Source organism: Xiphophorus hellerii, chromosome 14 (genome assembly GCF_003331165.1).
Source record: "Xiphophorus hellerii strain 12219 chromosome 14, Xiphophorus_hellerii-4.1, whole genome shotgun sequence".
NCBI classification, from domain to species: Eukaryota; Metazoa; Chordata; class Actinopteri; order Cyprinodontiformes; family Poeciliidae; genus Xiphophorus; species Xiphophorus hellerii.
Window position 1 is genome coordinate 5,121,229 of NC_045685.1, and position 15,804 is coordinate 5,137,032.

The 15,804-nt window shown below is 40.0% G+C and overlaps 1 protein-coding gene across 1 annotated transcript; it reads left to right on the forward strand.

Annotated features, from left to right (window-relative positions):
- The first annotated feature begins 2,683 nt into the window (after positions 1-2,683).
- On the forward strand, positions 2,684-15,485 carry LOC116732815 (nephronectin-like). The gene is made up of 9 exons (XM_032583311.1): positions 2,684-3,135; positions 8,399-8,499; positions 10,538-10,630; positions 11,115-11,234; positions 11,690-11,809; positions 11,884-12,015; positions 12,735-12,809; positions 13,719-14,507; positions 15,182-15,485. Exons 1-9 carry the CDS (start codon positions 2,993-2,995, stop codon positions 15,340-15,342), a joined length of 1,734 nt encoding a protein of 577 aa, XP_032439202.1. The 5' UTR covers positions 2,684-2,992; the 3' UTR covers positions 15,343-15,485.
- The last annotated feature ends 319 nt before the right edge of the window (positions 15,486-15,804 follow it).

The following is a 15,804-nucleotide window of genomic DNA, read 5'->3' on the forward strand; positions in this document are numbered from 1 at the left end:
AAATATGAATAATAAATGTTCTGATGAAATTACAGAAATTCTCCAAATATAAGAGATAAACTTAAAAACTAATCAATAATTGATTTTGTTCAATTATTTCTAAACTCAGTTTTTTGTTCTCCACTGAAAAAAATCATTTATAATGTAAGTTAGCAACAAAAAGTTATTATTTTATTTTATTTAACATGGCTGACAGTGAACATGGAGGCGCCTGCAGCTAAACTCTATTAATTTAATATTTCTACATTTAGTGCAGCTGTGCAGACGGATTGAACTCTGACCTCCGCAGTCGATCATGTTGTACTCGTTGGGTCGGTCCAGAGGCCAGCAGTCGTACTCGCTGTTGTCCAGGTCGTGCCAGCAGAACCCGGGTTGGACTCGGAAAACACAAACCTGGAAGAAACGCGACACAAAAACACATCCGAGTCACAAACACAAAAACTGCTGCAGCACAAAACAAAATAAATATTATTTTAATGGCTTTAAATGAAGATGGATGTTTAACTGGTTTTAATTTTTAAATAAACATTTTCAGCCAATAAACACAATAATCACTGATCTGTTCAGATTTATCTCTAAAAAACAGAAACATCTTGGAAATGAAGAGTTTCCAACTACATGTAATAATAAGAATAAAATCATATTTCCCTCTAAACCGGCTGCTTACCCACAGGAGGAACCAGAACCAGAACCAGAACCAGAACCAGAACCTGAGTTGTTTCTTCATGTTGCTGCTGCTGCTGACAGAAACCTGCAGCTTCTGAGCTCCTGAGGCTGAGGAAGAGGAGGAAGAGGAGGAAGAGGAGGAAACTCAACCCGAACAGATGAACCCACACCGCCCTCTGCTGGTGGAAACTGTCACTGCATGACGGGTTTTACTCCGTTTCTAAAGGAATGAGAGGAAATTAAAATATTCCTCTTGTTCGCTCCTGTTCTTGACATGAAATTCAGAAATTAACACATAAAACTTTAAATGTTAAGAAAATAAAACTGATTGGTAGCTCCTGAATAAGCTTGAATGGCCTTAAGATGAGAAGAACGAACATTGGAAACATTTCTGAAGAGATTAAACATCCATAAAATCATCTTCTGAGTTTTCATTCGGGATTTTGGAAAAGTTTGTGATTTAAATTTCTGAAAACGTAACATGGATGTCAGACTGGAGGCGCCAGCAGGGGGTAAATTAGTAAATTATTGGATCTGAGCAGCAAAACTGTTGAATAATCTCAGTTTAAAAGACAAAAACAGCAGAACTTCATCTATTAACAACAATTTTAGAGGAAATATTTGAATTTTTAAATAATTTTCTGATTCTTTCCTAAAAAGGCCAGTTTTAAAGAAGTTTATCTGTTTTTATTTTTATGGAAACTGAGTTTCTACATCAGCCTATAAAATGAAAATAGATTTTATGTTTTTATGGGATTTTTTATTTATTTATATGATGTTTTTTTTGGTAAAGGTAATTTTAGATCCTTCAATGATTCTTCATTTAGTTTGTGATCCCACTGCTGGTTCAGTGTTTCTGTTGATTTCATCTCTATTTTTATTTATTTCATATCCTATAAATACTCCAGACCTTTTATTTCTATGTAAAGTTTTGTTCCTTTCATAAAGCCGATGGTTTTCTAAACTCTGTTTTTCGTAGAAAGTTCTCCTGGTTCCTCCGGGTCTCGTTCCTGGATGCACATCGATCCAAACCCAATACTAATGTTTTATTGTCTCTTAACAGAATTAATTTCTCTATTTTTGTGTTTATATTAACATTAACTCTGTTTCTGTCTTCAGTTTCTCCTGGTTTAAAGTGAGCTGTTCCTGTCTACTGTCACCATGTGCATTATCACAGTCATCAGCAGAACGTTTTAGATAAATAACTTTTAACGAGTGTTTAGTAGTCGCTGAAATGATTAATTGATTTTTGAAATAATTACCAACTAATTTAGTAATCGGTTAAATCATTTGCTGAAACATGAGCAAATGTAACCGAGTCAAAACTGAACAGAAACACTTAAGATTTATAAAAACTTTCTCCTTTTTCTATAAATATGTTCTATACTCATCACATGTCAGAGTTTAACCTGGTTCATATTCATCTGAAATAAATCTCATGTTAAGCCCTTTTTGCTATCTAATTATTAATCAGTTAATCAATAATTAATCCACAGATTGGTGATAAGTCGTTTGGATGATTCATTTGGCTGCTGATGCATCAAAATGATCAAACTTTAGGCTCTTCAGGCAAAAAGTTTATTTAAAAAATGAAAATATTTGTTTATTTGCATCTTGCGTGTTTCTAAAATTGCATAAAAAGGCTTAAGAGGTGAAACAGAAAGTCTGATCTGGCAGGTTTTTATCCGATTAATCGTCAGAATCGTTGATTACTGAAATAATCGTTTTAGTTCCATCAGCAGTGAAACATTTTGGTTTTGGGTTCTGAATGAACTGGACCCTGTTCTAGTAAAAGAGACCCAAAAGGTGCTGATTAGAACCAGATTGAAGTCGGTCTGGGTTTCATAAATATCACCTATAAAGACGGATGAAAGGTTCTGGTTCGGGTTGGTTCTCCAGAATTACAGAGCGTGCTGCGGTTCTGGATCAGCCCAGTGAGTCCTGCGGCCCGGGGCGGTGGGTTCTGATGGCTCCAGGTTCCCGGTACCGCCCTCTCTGGGTTCGGGTTTCAGGCCGCGCATGTTCGGTTCGGGTTCGGGAGGCGGCGGCGCGTTTCCGGGAGGAAACAACAAAAACAAACCAGTTCCTTTGTTAGAACCCGGAGCGGCACGCGACTCTCACCGGTACCAACAACCGACCAATCAGAGGCGGCGCGAGGAGAGACTACCTGGGCGCGCGCTCAGCGGCACAGAGCAGTTAGTGACGGAGGAGGAATGGAGCTGGGTTCTGACTGGTTTTAATGGTTAAACTGGGTTTGTTGCAGAGGAGGAGGTTCATCTGACCGGATAGAGATTCACAGCATGGCAGGAAACTGGATTCTCCCCGGATGAGCACTGGGAGCACTGGGAGCACTGGGACTGGAAAACCTCCCAGTTCTGTAACCACAGGAAGGAGGATGCTGGTTCTGGTTCTGGTTCTCCTGTCCGGGTTCTGGATGGTGATCCAGGGACAGAGTCTGGACTACGACAGGTGGGTCATTCTGGTGGCTTTAATTATTATTATTATTATTATTATTATTATTATTATTATTATTATTATTACTGAACAGTAACTCCTCGCTGTATCAGCTAAATGTAAAATAATTTAGTTTTTAAAAATGTTTGACAATAAATATTTTTTGTTGCTTAAACATTTAAAAGCATCATAAAATAAGTTAATTATATCTTGATTAGTCACAATTAATCGTGTTAATCGATTTTTGAAATAATGGTTTACTAATTTAGTAATCTGATTACTGATAACTGAAGTAAACAGATCAACACAGTCAGAGCAGGAATCAAGACAAACTGCAAAAAGAAACATTTTGCATTTAAAATAATAAAAACCTTTTTTATCTGTAAACATGATCAGAACTCCTCCAGTTTTAGCTTCACTGTTCAAGAAAATAAATCTCCTATGAAGCATCCAGCTGTTGATTGATTATTGGTAAAAATGATGATTTGTTTGGGTTGGACTGATGGTGAGTCGAGCAGAAAGTTCTGAGCTTTTCATGTTATATTTTACATTTAAGATGATAAATATATAAAAGTTCTCTAGTGGCATAATTTCAGCTCCACATGATTCAAATTCTGTAAAAATAAAAGTAAAATCTTCTAAAAAGCAGATTTTTAATCTCCAGATCAATCTTTGTATTGATCTTCAGGTCTGAGATTTTCACATGTTGACATTTTGTTTCTTTAGCTGCACTGTTATCCTTTGCTGTATTTTCTACAGCTAAATACCACAAAATGCCCAGTAAAACTACCATAAGACGTCTTTACAAGTAGTTACTGTAATTTGCATTGCATTATGGGTATAGTACATAGTATTACAGTAACTTACTGTATGTTTTGAATTTGCAGTAATTTACTGTTTACACATTACAGTAGTGGTGCTGTACTGATAATATACAGTAAGAATTATATTTGATTTCCAACGGTCATCATAGCTGCTTCATCGTGGTTCCCTGTTTCTGTATTTTTACTCCTTTAGTGGTTAACATATTTTTAAGGCAGAAAGAGAGAATGTACTTTTGTTTTTTTCACATCCTAGCTAACATTAACATGCAGTTTATCTAGCTACGTCATCAAGCGTGGCTTCGCTTCCAACTGTTTTCTGATGACGTTTGTTTTAAACTCCGAAGCTTTTTCTCTCCAAGTGCAAGTGCAGCTCTGTCTCCGTGCTGTGGGCTCACACTGCTTCAGCTCCTCAAGACAGGTAAGAAAACACTTCTTAGAAAACTGTTTGAAGCCAAAGCCTAGTCTGGAAATGTACATTTTAGATGGAGTTAACGTAGCTTATAGCATCATGCTATAACTTAGCATTATAGCATGAGCTGGTTTGTGCTGGTTAGCCTGGTAACATAACGTTACCTTTACGTTACTAACTCTGGTGTTTTATATAACTGGCATATTGCAACCTTATAAGTTACGTGTCTGTAAATGAGGTGAAAGATAGGAAAATATGATGGTTATTTTTTGAGCTGGTTCGGAATTAACGTTAGCTAAGGTGCTAATTTTACCGTTGAAGGTTTTAGCTTGACTTTTGCCGCTTAATCTTCCTCGGGGGGGCTTTGGGTTGAGATGAGCTCAGTGCTGAGTGTCTGTTAGCATTGTTGCTACATCCTTTGTTGAACAATATAACCTTAACTGATAATTGATCCCCTTCTCTTTTTTTTTACATCTAATGACTGTTCATTTGTTTAAACTATGATCTTGCAAATGTTAAAAGTGCAGATTAGCTACGTAGGTCAGCAAGGATGAATTTCTAACTTTGTTCTTTTTTTCTTTTCTTCAGATGACCTTTTTTTTTAACTCCCAAGCTTTTTCCCTCCAAGTGGCTGTGCAGTTCTGTCCTGCTGACTGCTAACATAGCTTCATCTCTTCAAAAGACAAGACAACAGGTAAAAAGACAGCTCTTCAAACATATTTGAAGCCACAAAATAGTCTGGAAATGTAGAGGAGCAGCTAACCTAATCTATAACTTTGAGCTTGCTACAGCTGGTTAGCCTGCTAAAGTACCATTACATCTCCAACATAGTGTATAAGAGTCTGTAAATGAGGACAAAGGTGAAAAACATTAAAGTGGTTTCTGTTATTTTTTGAGTTTGTTCAGCCACAGTGGCAGGTGGACAAAAACGTTAATTTCCAACCCTGGTTACATATAAGGACTGTTCACATGTTTAAACCATGCTCCTGCAAATTTAAAGTTAAGTCAGTACTAACAGGTGCAATTATGTACAGGTGTAAATTCTGCAGCATTTGTACTTCAGAATTTACAGAATTTTGTAGTCATGTGAAGAAACATCAACACACAGCTAATTATCGGTTTGCATGTGGAATAGAGCAATGTCCTGCTTCCTTCAGAACATTTTCTGCATTCAGGTCCCACATGCACAGGAGTCACAGCCATTGCAGACGTCAGACTGAACACTTGTGGAATGTAATGCTTTAAAAAATGCATTTAGCCCCACAAACTGTCATTCACATCCGCTGTTTCAGAGTGGTAGCAGGATGTAGGGGTAAAATCTAGTCTAGTCTCTGGGATGAGGTTCTCAAAAACCTGTTGTAATCTGGGTGAACTGGCCCTTTAAATATAAATTACTACCAGTAATTCATATTTAAGAGAGTTTTCCTTTTATGTTTTAAAGGTATCTTCCACCAAGATGTCTGTTGAAATGGAAATGACCTTACCCACTACACCAAGGGTAATCATGCTTGGTAAGAGGAATATTTTCTATCACTATAATTTTTTCGTAGCAATGTATGTAATTGTTACGGTAGTCTGTACTTTTACTCACTAGCGTTAGCCTGACAAGGGTTTGTCTATTTTAGGAAATAGCTTGATGTCTGCAACCCGGTGGATGGTCAGTATGGAGGAGAAGGTATTTTTCCAGCCTGAGCAACTACATGACTTTGCCAGCGTCCTTGCTGTCTTTTTTGGGTCATATTCTGTCTTCAATCTGGAGTATCAGGAGTCAGCATCCACCACGCTGGAGATGATACAATGGCAAGTACTCTACACCAAGCCATTTATGAATTAAATTTAATGACAGTTTGACTGATGATGAAGAACCATAGCTGATTGCTGTATTGTACGTCTTCATTAAAAAATACAATTAATATATTTTATTTCTGTTAAAAGATTCTTTGTGAGGATCAATCCAGATGTTGGTACCAAATGCACAGCCAAAGTCGGTACAAGCCGCAAGACGGGAAGTCTTGTCAAGAGGAAAGTAGTCAGTGTCAACTCCCAGATCACCACCTTCTTCCAACGACTTGCTGAATTTGAATGGAGGACTTCCAACTAGGTAAGTATTTTACCAAATGTAAATGTTTATTATTTTGTTGTCTTTTCCTCCTATCTTGCATGCTCTGACTTTACTTTAGCCTTTTTAATATGATTTTAATGATTATTTATAAATGGCATGTGATTCCTACACAATAGCCCTTTAGAGTAGCCTGCATCTTTTCTGTGTCCGTGGTAAAAAGTGGATGTCGCTGCATCTCTTAATAAATCACAGAAATGTATAAGTGTGTAGTCGTTTAAGTGTGGTGTATTTTTATACTATGCAGTTTTCAGTTTATTAGGCACACCTTTGCAGTAATCCGTCAGCACCAACAAAATGACTAAAAAGATTGTTGTACTTCATCGTCCCCTTGGGGACATTTGTAGTACGTAATCTTTTGAATTACTGAAGACTGACTGACTGCTTTTGCCATAAACAATCCAAAAACCTGAAGTGAAGCCAGTCCTGCTCATTCTTTATGCAGCTTCTATTATCACTTCAGTCCAATTGATTTTTTTTAAAACAAATTATCAACTTAATGCTGCTTTATGACAAAGATTTTATGCATTTGAACATTGTCACTTCAGCTTAATTTGTCAACTTCCTGTCGATTTGAAAATGTAGATAACTTCCTGACCATCTCATGACCTCCCACATTGTCTGTCTTATTCTTTACAGTTCAGCTTCCACAAGATGGATCCCACTGCTTTTGTTTGACGAATGGAATAAAAGTTCTTCTGATGTAGGAAATGTGTTCTATGGTTTTGTTGTTTTATAGCACATTATATTGTATTGTGACATTGTTTTTTATGACATTGCGAATATGTAAATGGATTTTATTTCTACAAATCTGCTGAAAATAAATACCTGTTATTCACAGTACTTGGACTAAAATTTCTTTTATGAAATTTTTCGGTTTATGGTAAAATATTCTTATCTTAAAGAAATGTAAACTTTAATTTACAGTAAAACTCTGACATTATGTTGTGAAACAAGTTTACAGTAGACCAGCTTTACTATAAAATACAATTACTGTATTATACTAGAAACTACATTTACAGTAATGCAGTTATAACTGTAAAGCACACTCACAGTAAAAATTAACTGTGAAATATCATAACAGTAAAGGTACTGTAGAATGGTAATTACAGTAACTTACTGGCAACACTGTTGCCAGTAAGGGTACTGTTGCCTTACTGGCAACAGTGTTGCCAGTAAGAGTACTGTAGAGTGGTAATTACAGTAACTTACTGGCAACAGTGTTGCCAGTAAGACTACTGTAGAATGGTAATTACAGTAACTTACTGGCAACACTGTTGCCAGTAAGAGTACTGTAGAATGGTAATTACAGTAACTTGCTGGCAACAGTGTTGCCAGTAAGTTACTGTAAAATTACAATAAAAGGTCTAACAGTGTGCAGATGAATATATTGCTTCTTATTTAAAATGAAATTTAATTGTCAATTTCCGTTTTTGAAATGTATTTCTAAAACGCTGGAGAGTTTAAATGGAAAATCTGAAGAATGTATCATTTTAACCGATTAACCGTCAGTATAATCATTTTCTTTCTCTTTGTAATCCAGCTTTTAATTATAACCCAATAAAACAGGTAGATTTTTGCTGTTTTGATGGAAGATGTGGAAAAGTTGGAGCAGAGAAAGTTTCTGTAAGCAGAAAGTTTCTGGAAAACCAAACAGAGACGGAAAGTATGCAGAGGCCGCGGCGCCGCTGCCTCCTCATGTCGGGACAGGCTCCAGGAAACTGGAGATGTCAGGATGCTCCTCTGCCGGTCTCGACTAGCCGAGCTGACGCTAACCAAACACTCCGAGCGGAACCGGGCTGGAGGGGGGCGGGCTTTGACTAGACACTCGCCCCGCTGCAGGAAATTAATCAGAGCGTTTTAATGAATCCAGCTGCAGGAAACGCAAACACGCTGCTGCTGACTGGTGTGTGTCTGTGTTTGCAGCTGGACCGACCAGGCGGTGCTGTCCGACGGCCTCTGTCGCTATGGCAACGGCGTGGAGTGCTGCTGGGGCTGGAGGCGGACGGAGCGGGACCGGTGTCAACGTGAGGACAGACAAAACTCCGACAGGAAGTTCAGGATGATTCAGAGCCAACATGAGACCAAAACCAGGCAGCGGAGTTTATCTGCATGATTTATGACAAACACTCAGATTATTTTCATATAATCTGATTTATGAAATCATTCAGGCATAAAGAGGATCCTAAACTGAAGAGATAAACCAGAGTTGTGTTTGCAAATGACCAACAGTTAGCAATAAATTAGATTATTAGTAAATGAAAGAAGTAAGATTTATTTATAAAGCAAATTAAAAGCATAAAATAGAGCAAAGTAAATCCAGGAAGGCAGTAAAACACTGATTAATAGTGAATTATGAGCTCATAAACAGAAGTTTGTCTTTAGATTGGATCAGACCTCAGTGACCTGGAGGAAGAACGAGATCAGTAACCAGAGGAAATGGCCTAGTTAAAGCTTAAAGGTAAACAATAAAACTTTAGACATGGAGTTGTTGCAGTAAAACAGAAGACAGATGATCGATCACATCATGACCAGCAGGAAAAACCAACTAAGATCTGATCAAATGTTTAAGATCCTTTTAATTAAGGAAAATTTATTTCTGTTGTAATTTATTCTGTTGGTTCTGAAATCTCCGGGTTACAGTCGGTTCAGACTGTCGTAAAACCTGCCGATTCATGAAATGTTCCAGAGATCATATCTAAAATATTTTTAAAGTAATACCTCAACACAACTTGAAACTGGCTGTTTGCTAAACACCCAATCCAGAAACGCCGTTTCTTTTCTTTTGTGCTGATTATCTGAACCTCCGAAGAGGAAAAGAAAACTGTTAAACTCCAGACCTGAAGCTCTGATCTGCTGCAGGAACGATTCTCCCGTTAGCTTCTGCTGTAGCGCTAAGACATTTTCCACTGAACTAATGAATATTACGGCATATTAGTTGTTTGGGTCATTAAAACATTCAGTTATTGGCTTTTTCAGAATGGATCAAACATTTGCAAACTTCAGCTATTCGTTGGTGTCTGTGGATCCCAAACATCTACGGATTCAAACGGTCGGCTCAAATTCCTCCCAGTTCATATCAGACTCAAAGATCCCAAACCTGCCAAGCAGATATGAAAGTTATAGATCTGCACCGATAAATCAACATGAAAACTGTTTTTATTTCCCTCCACAAAGGTCTGAAAATCAGCCACTTAATTTAGCGACTTTTCAGAAAAAGATTCAGCATCAGGCTTTTTACAGATTATTGACTTTCTAGACTCTAGGACAGTTATAATATCATAGATTATCTACATTAACTATTGCATCCTGCTTGCAGTAACTGGGAAGTGACAGTAAGATTGTCACCTTCTGCATGGAGTCAGCTTGTTCTCTCTCTGGGTACTCCGGCTTCCTCCCACAGTTCAGATCCATCACTGCTGGGTTAAATGGTCTCTAACTGGTCCTCAGGTTGTTATTGGACAGGTGGTCCAGGGTGTAACCTTCCTCCACCTGCAGAGAGACGCAACTGCAGACGATGGATGGATGATATTCTAGGTGTTGGTCTGAGTTAGGGTAACCCAAACAAACCTCATGCCGACTGACAGGTGGTTTACGTGAGACCCGCGACCGCCCTGAGACCCGCGACCGCCCTGAGACCTGCGACCGCCCTGAGACCCGGGAACGAGACCTGGGACCGCCCTGAGACCCGGGACCGCCCTGAGACCCGCGACCGCCCTGAGACCCGCGACCGCCCTGAGACCCGCGACCGCCCTGAGACCCGCGACCGCCCTGAGACCCTGGACCGCCCTGAGACCCGCGAACGAGACCCGGGAACGAGACCCAAGGATTTCCTGGAATCTGTTTGGGTTTCGCTGCTAATGAGCGAAAACATGAAGAACAGCGAAGATTAGATGCTGAAAAACGATCCGGCGTCAGCCGCTGGACGTGTTCATACATGACTGACCCGACGCATGTTCATTAACACGTCTCTCTGTCTCTGTGTGTGTGTGTGTGTGTGTGTGTGTGTGTGTGTGTGTGTGTGGGTGTGTGGGTGTGTGTGTGTGTGTGTGTGTGTGTGTGTAGCTGACTGTCAGCAGGGCTGCAAACACGGAGACTGTGTCGAACCGGACAAATGCAAATGTCACCCAGGATACACCGGAAAAACCTGTAACCAAGGTAACGAAGCGTCCAGGTGAACGTGGGTTTGAAGTGTTGGGAAGGTTTGGTTTCCTTCAGCAGACAGACAGACAGACAGACGCATTCCTGCAGTGGCTGTTTGACCTGTGAGGGCGTGTTGTACCTGCATCACCCAAAGACACACACACACACACATCCACACACACACACACACACACACACACCCACACACCCCCACACACACACACTCCCACACACACACACAGACAGAAACACACACCATCTGCTGATTAGAGGCTTCAATGTGACTCACATCCTGACTTTAAGCACCAACTGGTTAATGTAACGTTTTGCTGAGGACGAGGCTCGACCTGCAGACACACGTTTCAATCCTCCTGGTCATCGACAGGGCCGGAGGTCAGAGGTTAATCCAACAGACCGACGTGAGGAGTGAAAGGAGAGAAAAGAGGAGCTCTCAGGCTGATATTTGACCCCTGACCTCTGACCTGTGGGTGTGTTTCAGACCTGAACGAGTGCGGAGTGAAGCCGCGGCCCTGTAAGCACCGCTGCATGAACACGGCCGGCAGCTTCAAGTGCTTCTGCCTGGACGGCTTCGCCCTGCAGCCGGACGGCAGCTGCAGGAGTGAGAGACCTTCAGATAACCATTTTATTTATCGATTAATCAATTATTCTGATGATTAATTGGTTAGTCAGACAAAAAATTGCACATTCTGCTAATTTTTCAGTTACCTGTTTTAGTATAATATTAGAAATACATTAAAAGATGTAAATAAATAATTCATTTTGTAGCCTGAAGTGGATTAGCAGCTTTCTGTTAGTGAACGTTGATCATTTGTAGCAAAGGCTGCTGCTAAAAAATTAAAGACTGAAGACTTTTATCATCCAGTTTTCTGTAGAAAAAATGAGAAATCATGCAAATAGAAATTATTGAGCTCATTTTTATTTATATGATTAATTGATTAATTGCTTTTGCAACAGGCCTATTTGACATTTTACTAACCGATTAATCGTGATTAATCGTTTCAGCTCTACGTTTCCTGATTCCTTGACTGAATCGTTTTCATGTCGTGCTCTCAGATGTGCAGACCTGTTTCCATGCCAACTGCCAGTACGGCTGTGAGGTGATGAAGGGCGAGGTGCGGTGCACCTGTCCGTCTCCAGGGTTACGGCTGGGCCCGGACCGCCGCTCCTGCGTGGGTCAGTGTTCGGTTCTGGGCGGGTCGGACCCGGTTTGGTTTCTGTTTCCTCACCGCCGGTACGCCTCTCCTCAGACGTCGATGAGTGCGCGCTGGGCGCCGCCTGTCCGCGCCGCAGGAAGTGCGTCAACACGTTCGGGAGCTTCTTCTGTAAATGCCAGCTGGGCTTCAAGCTGACGTTCATCGACGGGCGCTACGCCTGCATCGGTGAGGAGCAGCGAGTTTCACACCGTAAACCACAAACAGTCATTAGTTCATCTGACAGAGCAACACGAAGCAGAGATAAAACTGCAGTGTGTATTTGTCTTTAACTCCCTTTACTAAAAAAACTCCATCTCCAGAAATCACCTGGTTAGAAACGACCAAACCAAAAAACACAGCAGACGACTTTCTCTCCCTCATCCTACAGCTGGGCGATCAATCAGTTTAATCGATTAATCACATTTCTGGTTTTTGATGAATGAATTGTTGGAAAATCAGGATATTTTTCCACCAATTGGCTCCTTGTGTTTCCATAAATCCCAGTGATGTCAGCGCAGCCAGGGCTTCTAATATCATGATTTCAGTTTCAGGAATATTTTTAAGACAAAATAAAACTAATTTATTCTCCTGAAATAAAAATCTCATTTCCTGCTCCTCACAGTTTAATTTACTGATTTGTTCCTTTTTGGTTCAAACATCTGATGTTTATTTTACCTCAAAGGATCAGAATCAGATTCTGACTCTTTTTCTCCTCTGCAGAGTCAGGAACATTTATAATATATATAATATATAATCATATCAGATATAAATAATATATATAATATATAATAATATCAGATATAGATAATATATAATAATGTCAGATATAGATAATATAGATAATATATAATAATATCAGATATAGATAATAACGTTATAAAGACGTTTCCTCTGTTTCTGTCCAGATAAAGACTCTCGGTCGTTCTGCTCCCTGAATCCTTCCTCTCCAAAGTGTCGCTGTAAAGATGGCAGCTGCAAAGGTAACGACACAAAAACCCGACTCTGGTTCTGATTCATCAGAACCCGACCACTAAACCTTTAACCAGTTAAAGGTTAACGGTTAACGACCTGTTAACTTTTTAAACCTTTCAAGAAATCAGTGAAGAAGAAATTTATGCAAATAAATCTCTGAAAAAACTCAAAACCTGCAGTTTTATTTGGAAATGATTCATTTTATGAGGCAGGACTGAAACATGAGGAACTTCAGGCTGTTTACTGAGTTCTGTTCATCAGCTGACGGGTTTGGGTTTAGTGGGACGGCGGTTCTGACCCAATATGTTCTGTGAAGATATGAATTATTATTTTTAGTTTCACCAGAGTCACTCAGGGTGTAAATCTGGGCATTTAACACAATTTATTCCTGTTAGCCAACATGCTGCTGCTAGATTAGGATGTGTGGGCGGCTGAACAGAACCAGATGTTTGGACTCGATCATGTTTGGAAACATTTCTTCATAGAACCAGCAGGGGAAACAGAACAGTAAAGATTTAAACTAAACCATCAGATTTAAGGAGTTTTAAATCATCATCATCAGATCATGACTATTTTAACAGGTAACAAAAAAGAACAGACGGCTGCTGCTTTCCTTATATTTGGCTGTAAATGTGACGTTTTGTTACTGTATCAACTATAACCTGGCATGAAGAGAGGCTGACACATGGTGCAGTAGCAGAAACACTGCCACCTGCAGGTGGGAGTTAGCATAGCATGGCTAATTCGTTCAAAAATGCAGGAATTTGTGGATTTAGAGTGAATTTTCACAAAAAACTGAACTGAACAAACAACAACAACAACAACAATAATGATAATAATAATAATAATAATAATAATAATAATAATAATAATAATAATAACTCTGGCTTACAGGTTTGTGTTGTTTTTTTCTCCAGGGATTCTTAAAGTGACTTTAGAGCCACACAGACCCAGAACTACAATTTCCATCACCACCACATCTGTTCCCACTACAACCACCATTCCCACTACAACCACCATTCCCACTACAACCACTGTTCCCACTACAACCACTGTTCCCACTACAACCACCGTTCCCACTACAACCACTGTTCCCACTACAACCATTGTTCCCACTACAACCACCATTCCCACTACAACCACTGTTCCCACTACAACCACTGTTCCCACTACAACCACCGTTCCCACTACAACCATTGTTCCCACTACAACCACTGTTCCCACTACAACCACTGTTCCCACTACAACCACTGTTCCCACTACAACCACTGTTCCCACTACAACCACTGTTCCCACTACAACCACCGTTCCCACTACAACCACCGTTCCCACTACAACCATTGTTCCCACTACAACCATTGTTCCCACTACAACCACACCCACCATCACCTCCACCTCTGCTTCTACCACCGTCTCCTCCACCGCTTACCAAACTACCGCTGCCTTGACGACCACTGTCATAGCAACCACCTCAATGGCTACCTCTACTGATGCTATGACAACCGGATCCCAAACCACACAGCTTGCAACGACTGTCCCAACAGCTCCACCTACCGTCCCAGCTACCAGCGCTACGACTGCTGCTGAGCCTACGGTTGCTATAGCAACCACGACGCTGCCCTCCACCACCAGCGCCGTGGTGACGACAACGCTGAACAACCGGATCAACAAGGACGTGACGCAGCGGCAGAGAGGAGACGTTCACAGTGAGGCGGCGCTGCTGCTTCCTGTAGCAGTTTGTTTCTAGACTAACAGTTTAATTTCCAAATATATTAATTAATTATTGATTTGGTTGACATAAATATAATTTTTTTCCATATTTATTAAAACTGTCACCATGTTGTGACAGTTTGGAATGAGACAGATAATCTGTGAAAAACAACCAATCAGAGCCAGGAGGAGGGCTTAGTGCTGTCAATCAACCTTGTGTACCTGCTGCAAAATGTACTAATAGTAGAGAAACAGCTTACCGTTACAGGAAAACCATTCATCCGCTGTCATTAATGGCTACGCTAACTAGCCTTAGCATTTGTATCAGGTTTTGCTGTGGTTAGCTAGCTGTAGCGTAGCAGAGAGAAAGGAGCAGGGGATGAACACGAGAGTGATTGGCAGCACTAAAACCCTCCTCCTGGCTCTGATTGGTTGATTCTGACTGTGGTGTAAGAGTAGCTTGACTTTATTCACAGATTATCTGTCACGAAATAATTAAAATTTTATAAAAATATGTAAAAAAACAAAAACTCTTTTTTAATCAAAGTTACATAATGCAGCTTTAAATGTTTACATTTCATCTGAATGTTTAGTTTCAGTTAAATTAGTTTTAGTAGCTAAATCAGTCAGAGCTACCGTTTGCTAACTGTCGTCTGTCGTTGTGCTTCAGTTCCTCGGCAACCGGGACGAAACCACGTCTGGGAGTTTGACATCGAGCTGGGAACCACGGCCCAGGACGCTCAGGACGACCCCGGTACCGGTTCCTGGGTTTCTGTTGAAAAACAACAGAACATAAAACTCAGTTTAACTAAATATTTAACTAAATATTAGAACAACTGGAGACACAGAGGAGAACCACAGCTAATGATCATTTTAGGAATCAATTATTCTGACGATTAATCAGATGAAAAATTTGCACCATTCATTAAACTGAAACAATCAGATTATTATTAAACCAGTTGCTGACTATTCTTCAACTAATTTAGAAATCGATTGATTATTAACTGAAGACTGAACACAGGCGCTGGCTCTGAGCAAACAGCCGTAATTAAGCCAAAAATGTATTGGTGTCATTTTAACATTTTTAGGATTTTTCTTTTGTCTTTGGTAAAAGACCATGAACTTTTTCTTCTGCTAGCGATAGACTGTCACATTTGTTTTATTTACCCAGAATGCCCTGTGCTGTAGTCCACTTCCTGATGTTGGAGCGGTCTCTGGTCCATTTAGCATTTGAGTTTCTTCAACAGAACCAGACTGAGGTTTACAGGCAGACCAGAGTTTGATCGTTTTGGT

Excerpts from the sequence above, each read along its gene's own strand:
- LOC116732815 (XM_032583311.1), top strand. The coding sequence starts at position 2,993 with ATGAGCACTGGGAGCACTGGGAGCACTGGGACTGGAAAACCTCCCAGT. Across the intron at positions 11,235-11,689 it reads GCCGGACGGCAGCTGCAGGA|ATGTGCAGACCTGTTTCCAT; the intron begins GTGAGAGACCTT and ends TCGTGCTCTCAG. Across the intron at positions 11,810-11,883 it reads GGACCGCCGCTCCTGCGTGG|ACGTCGATGAGTGCGCGCTG; the intron begins GTCAGTGTTCGG and ends GCCTCTCCTCAG.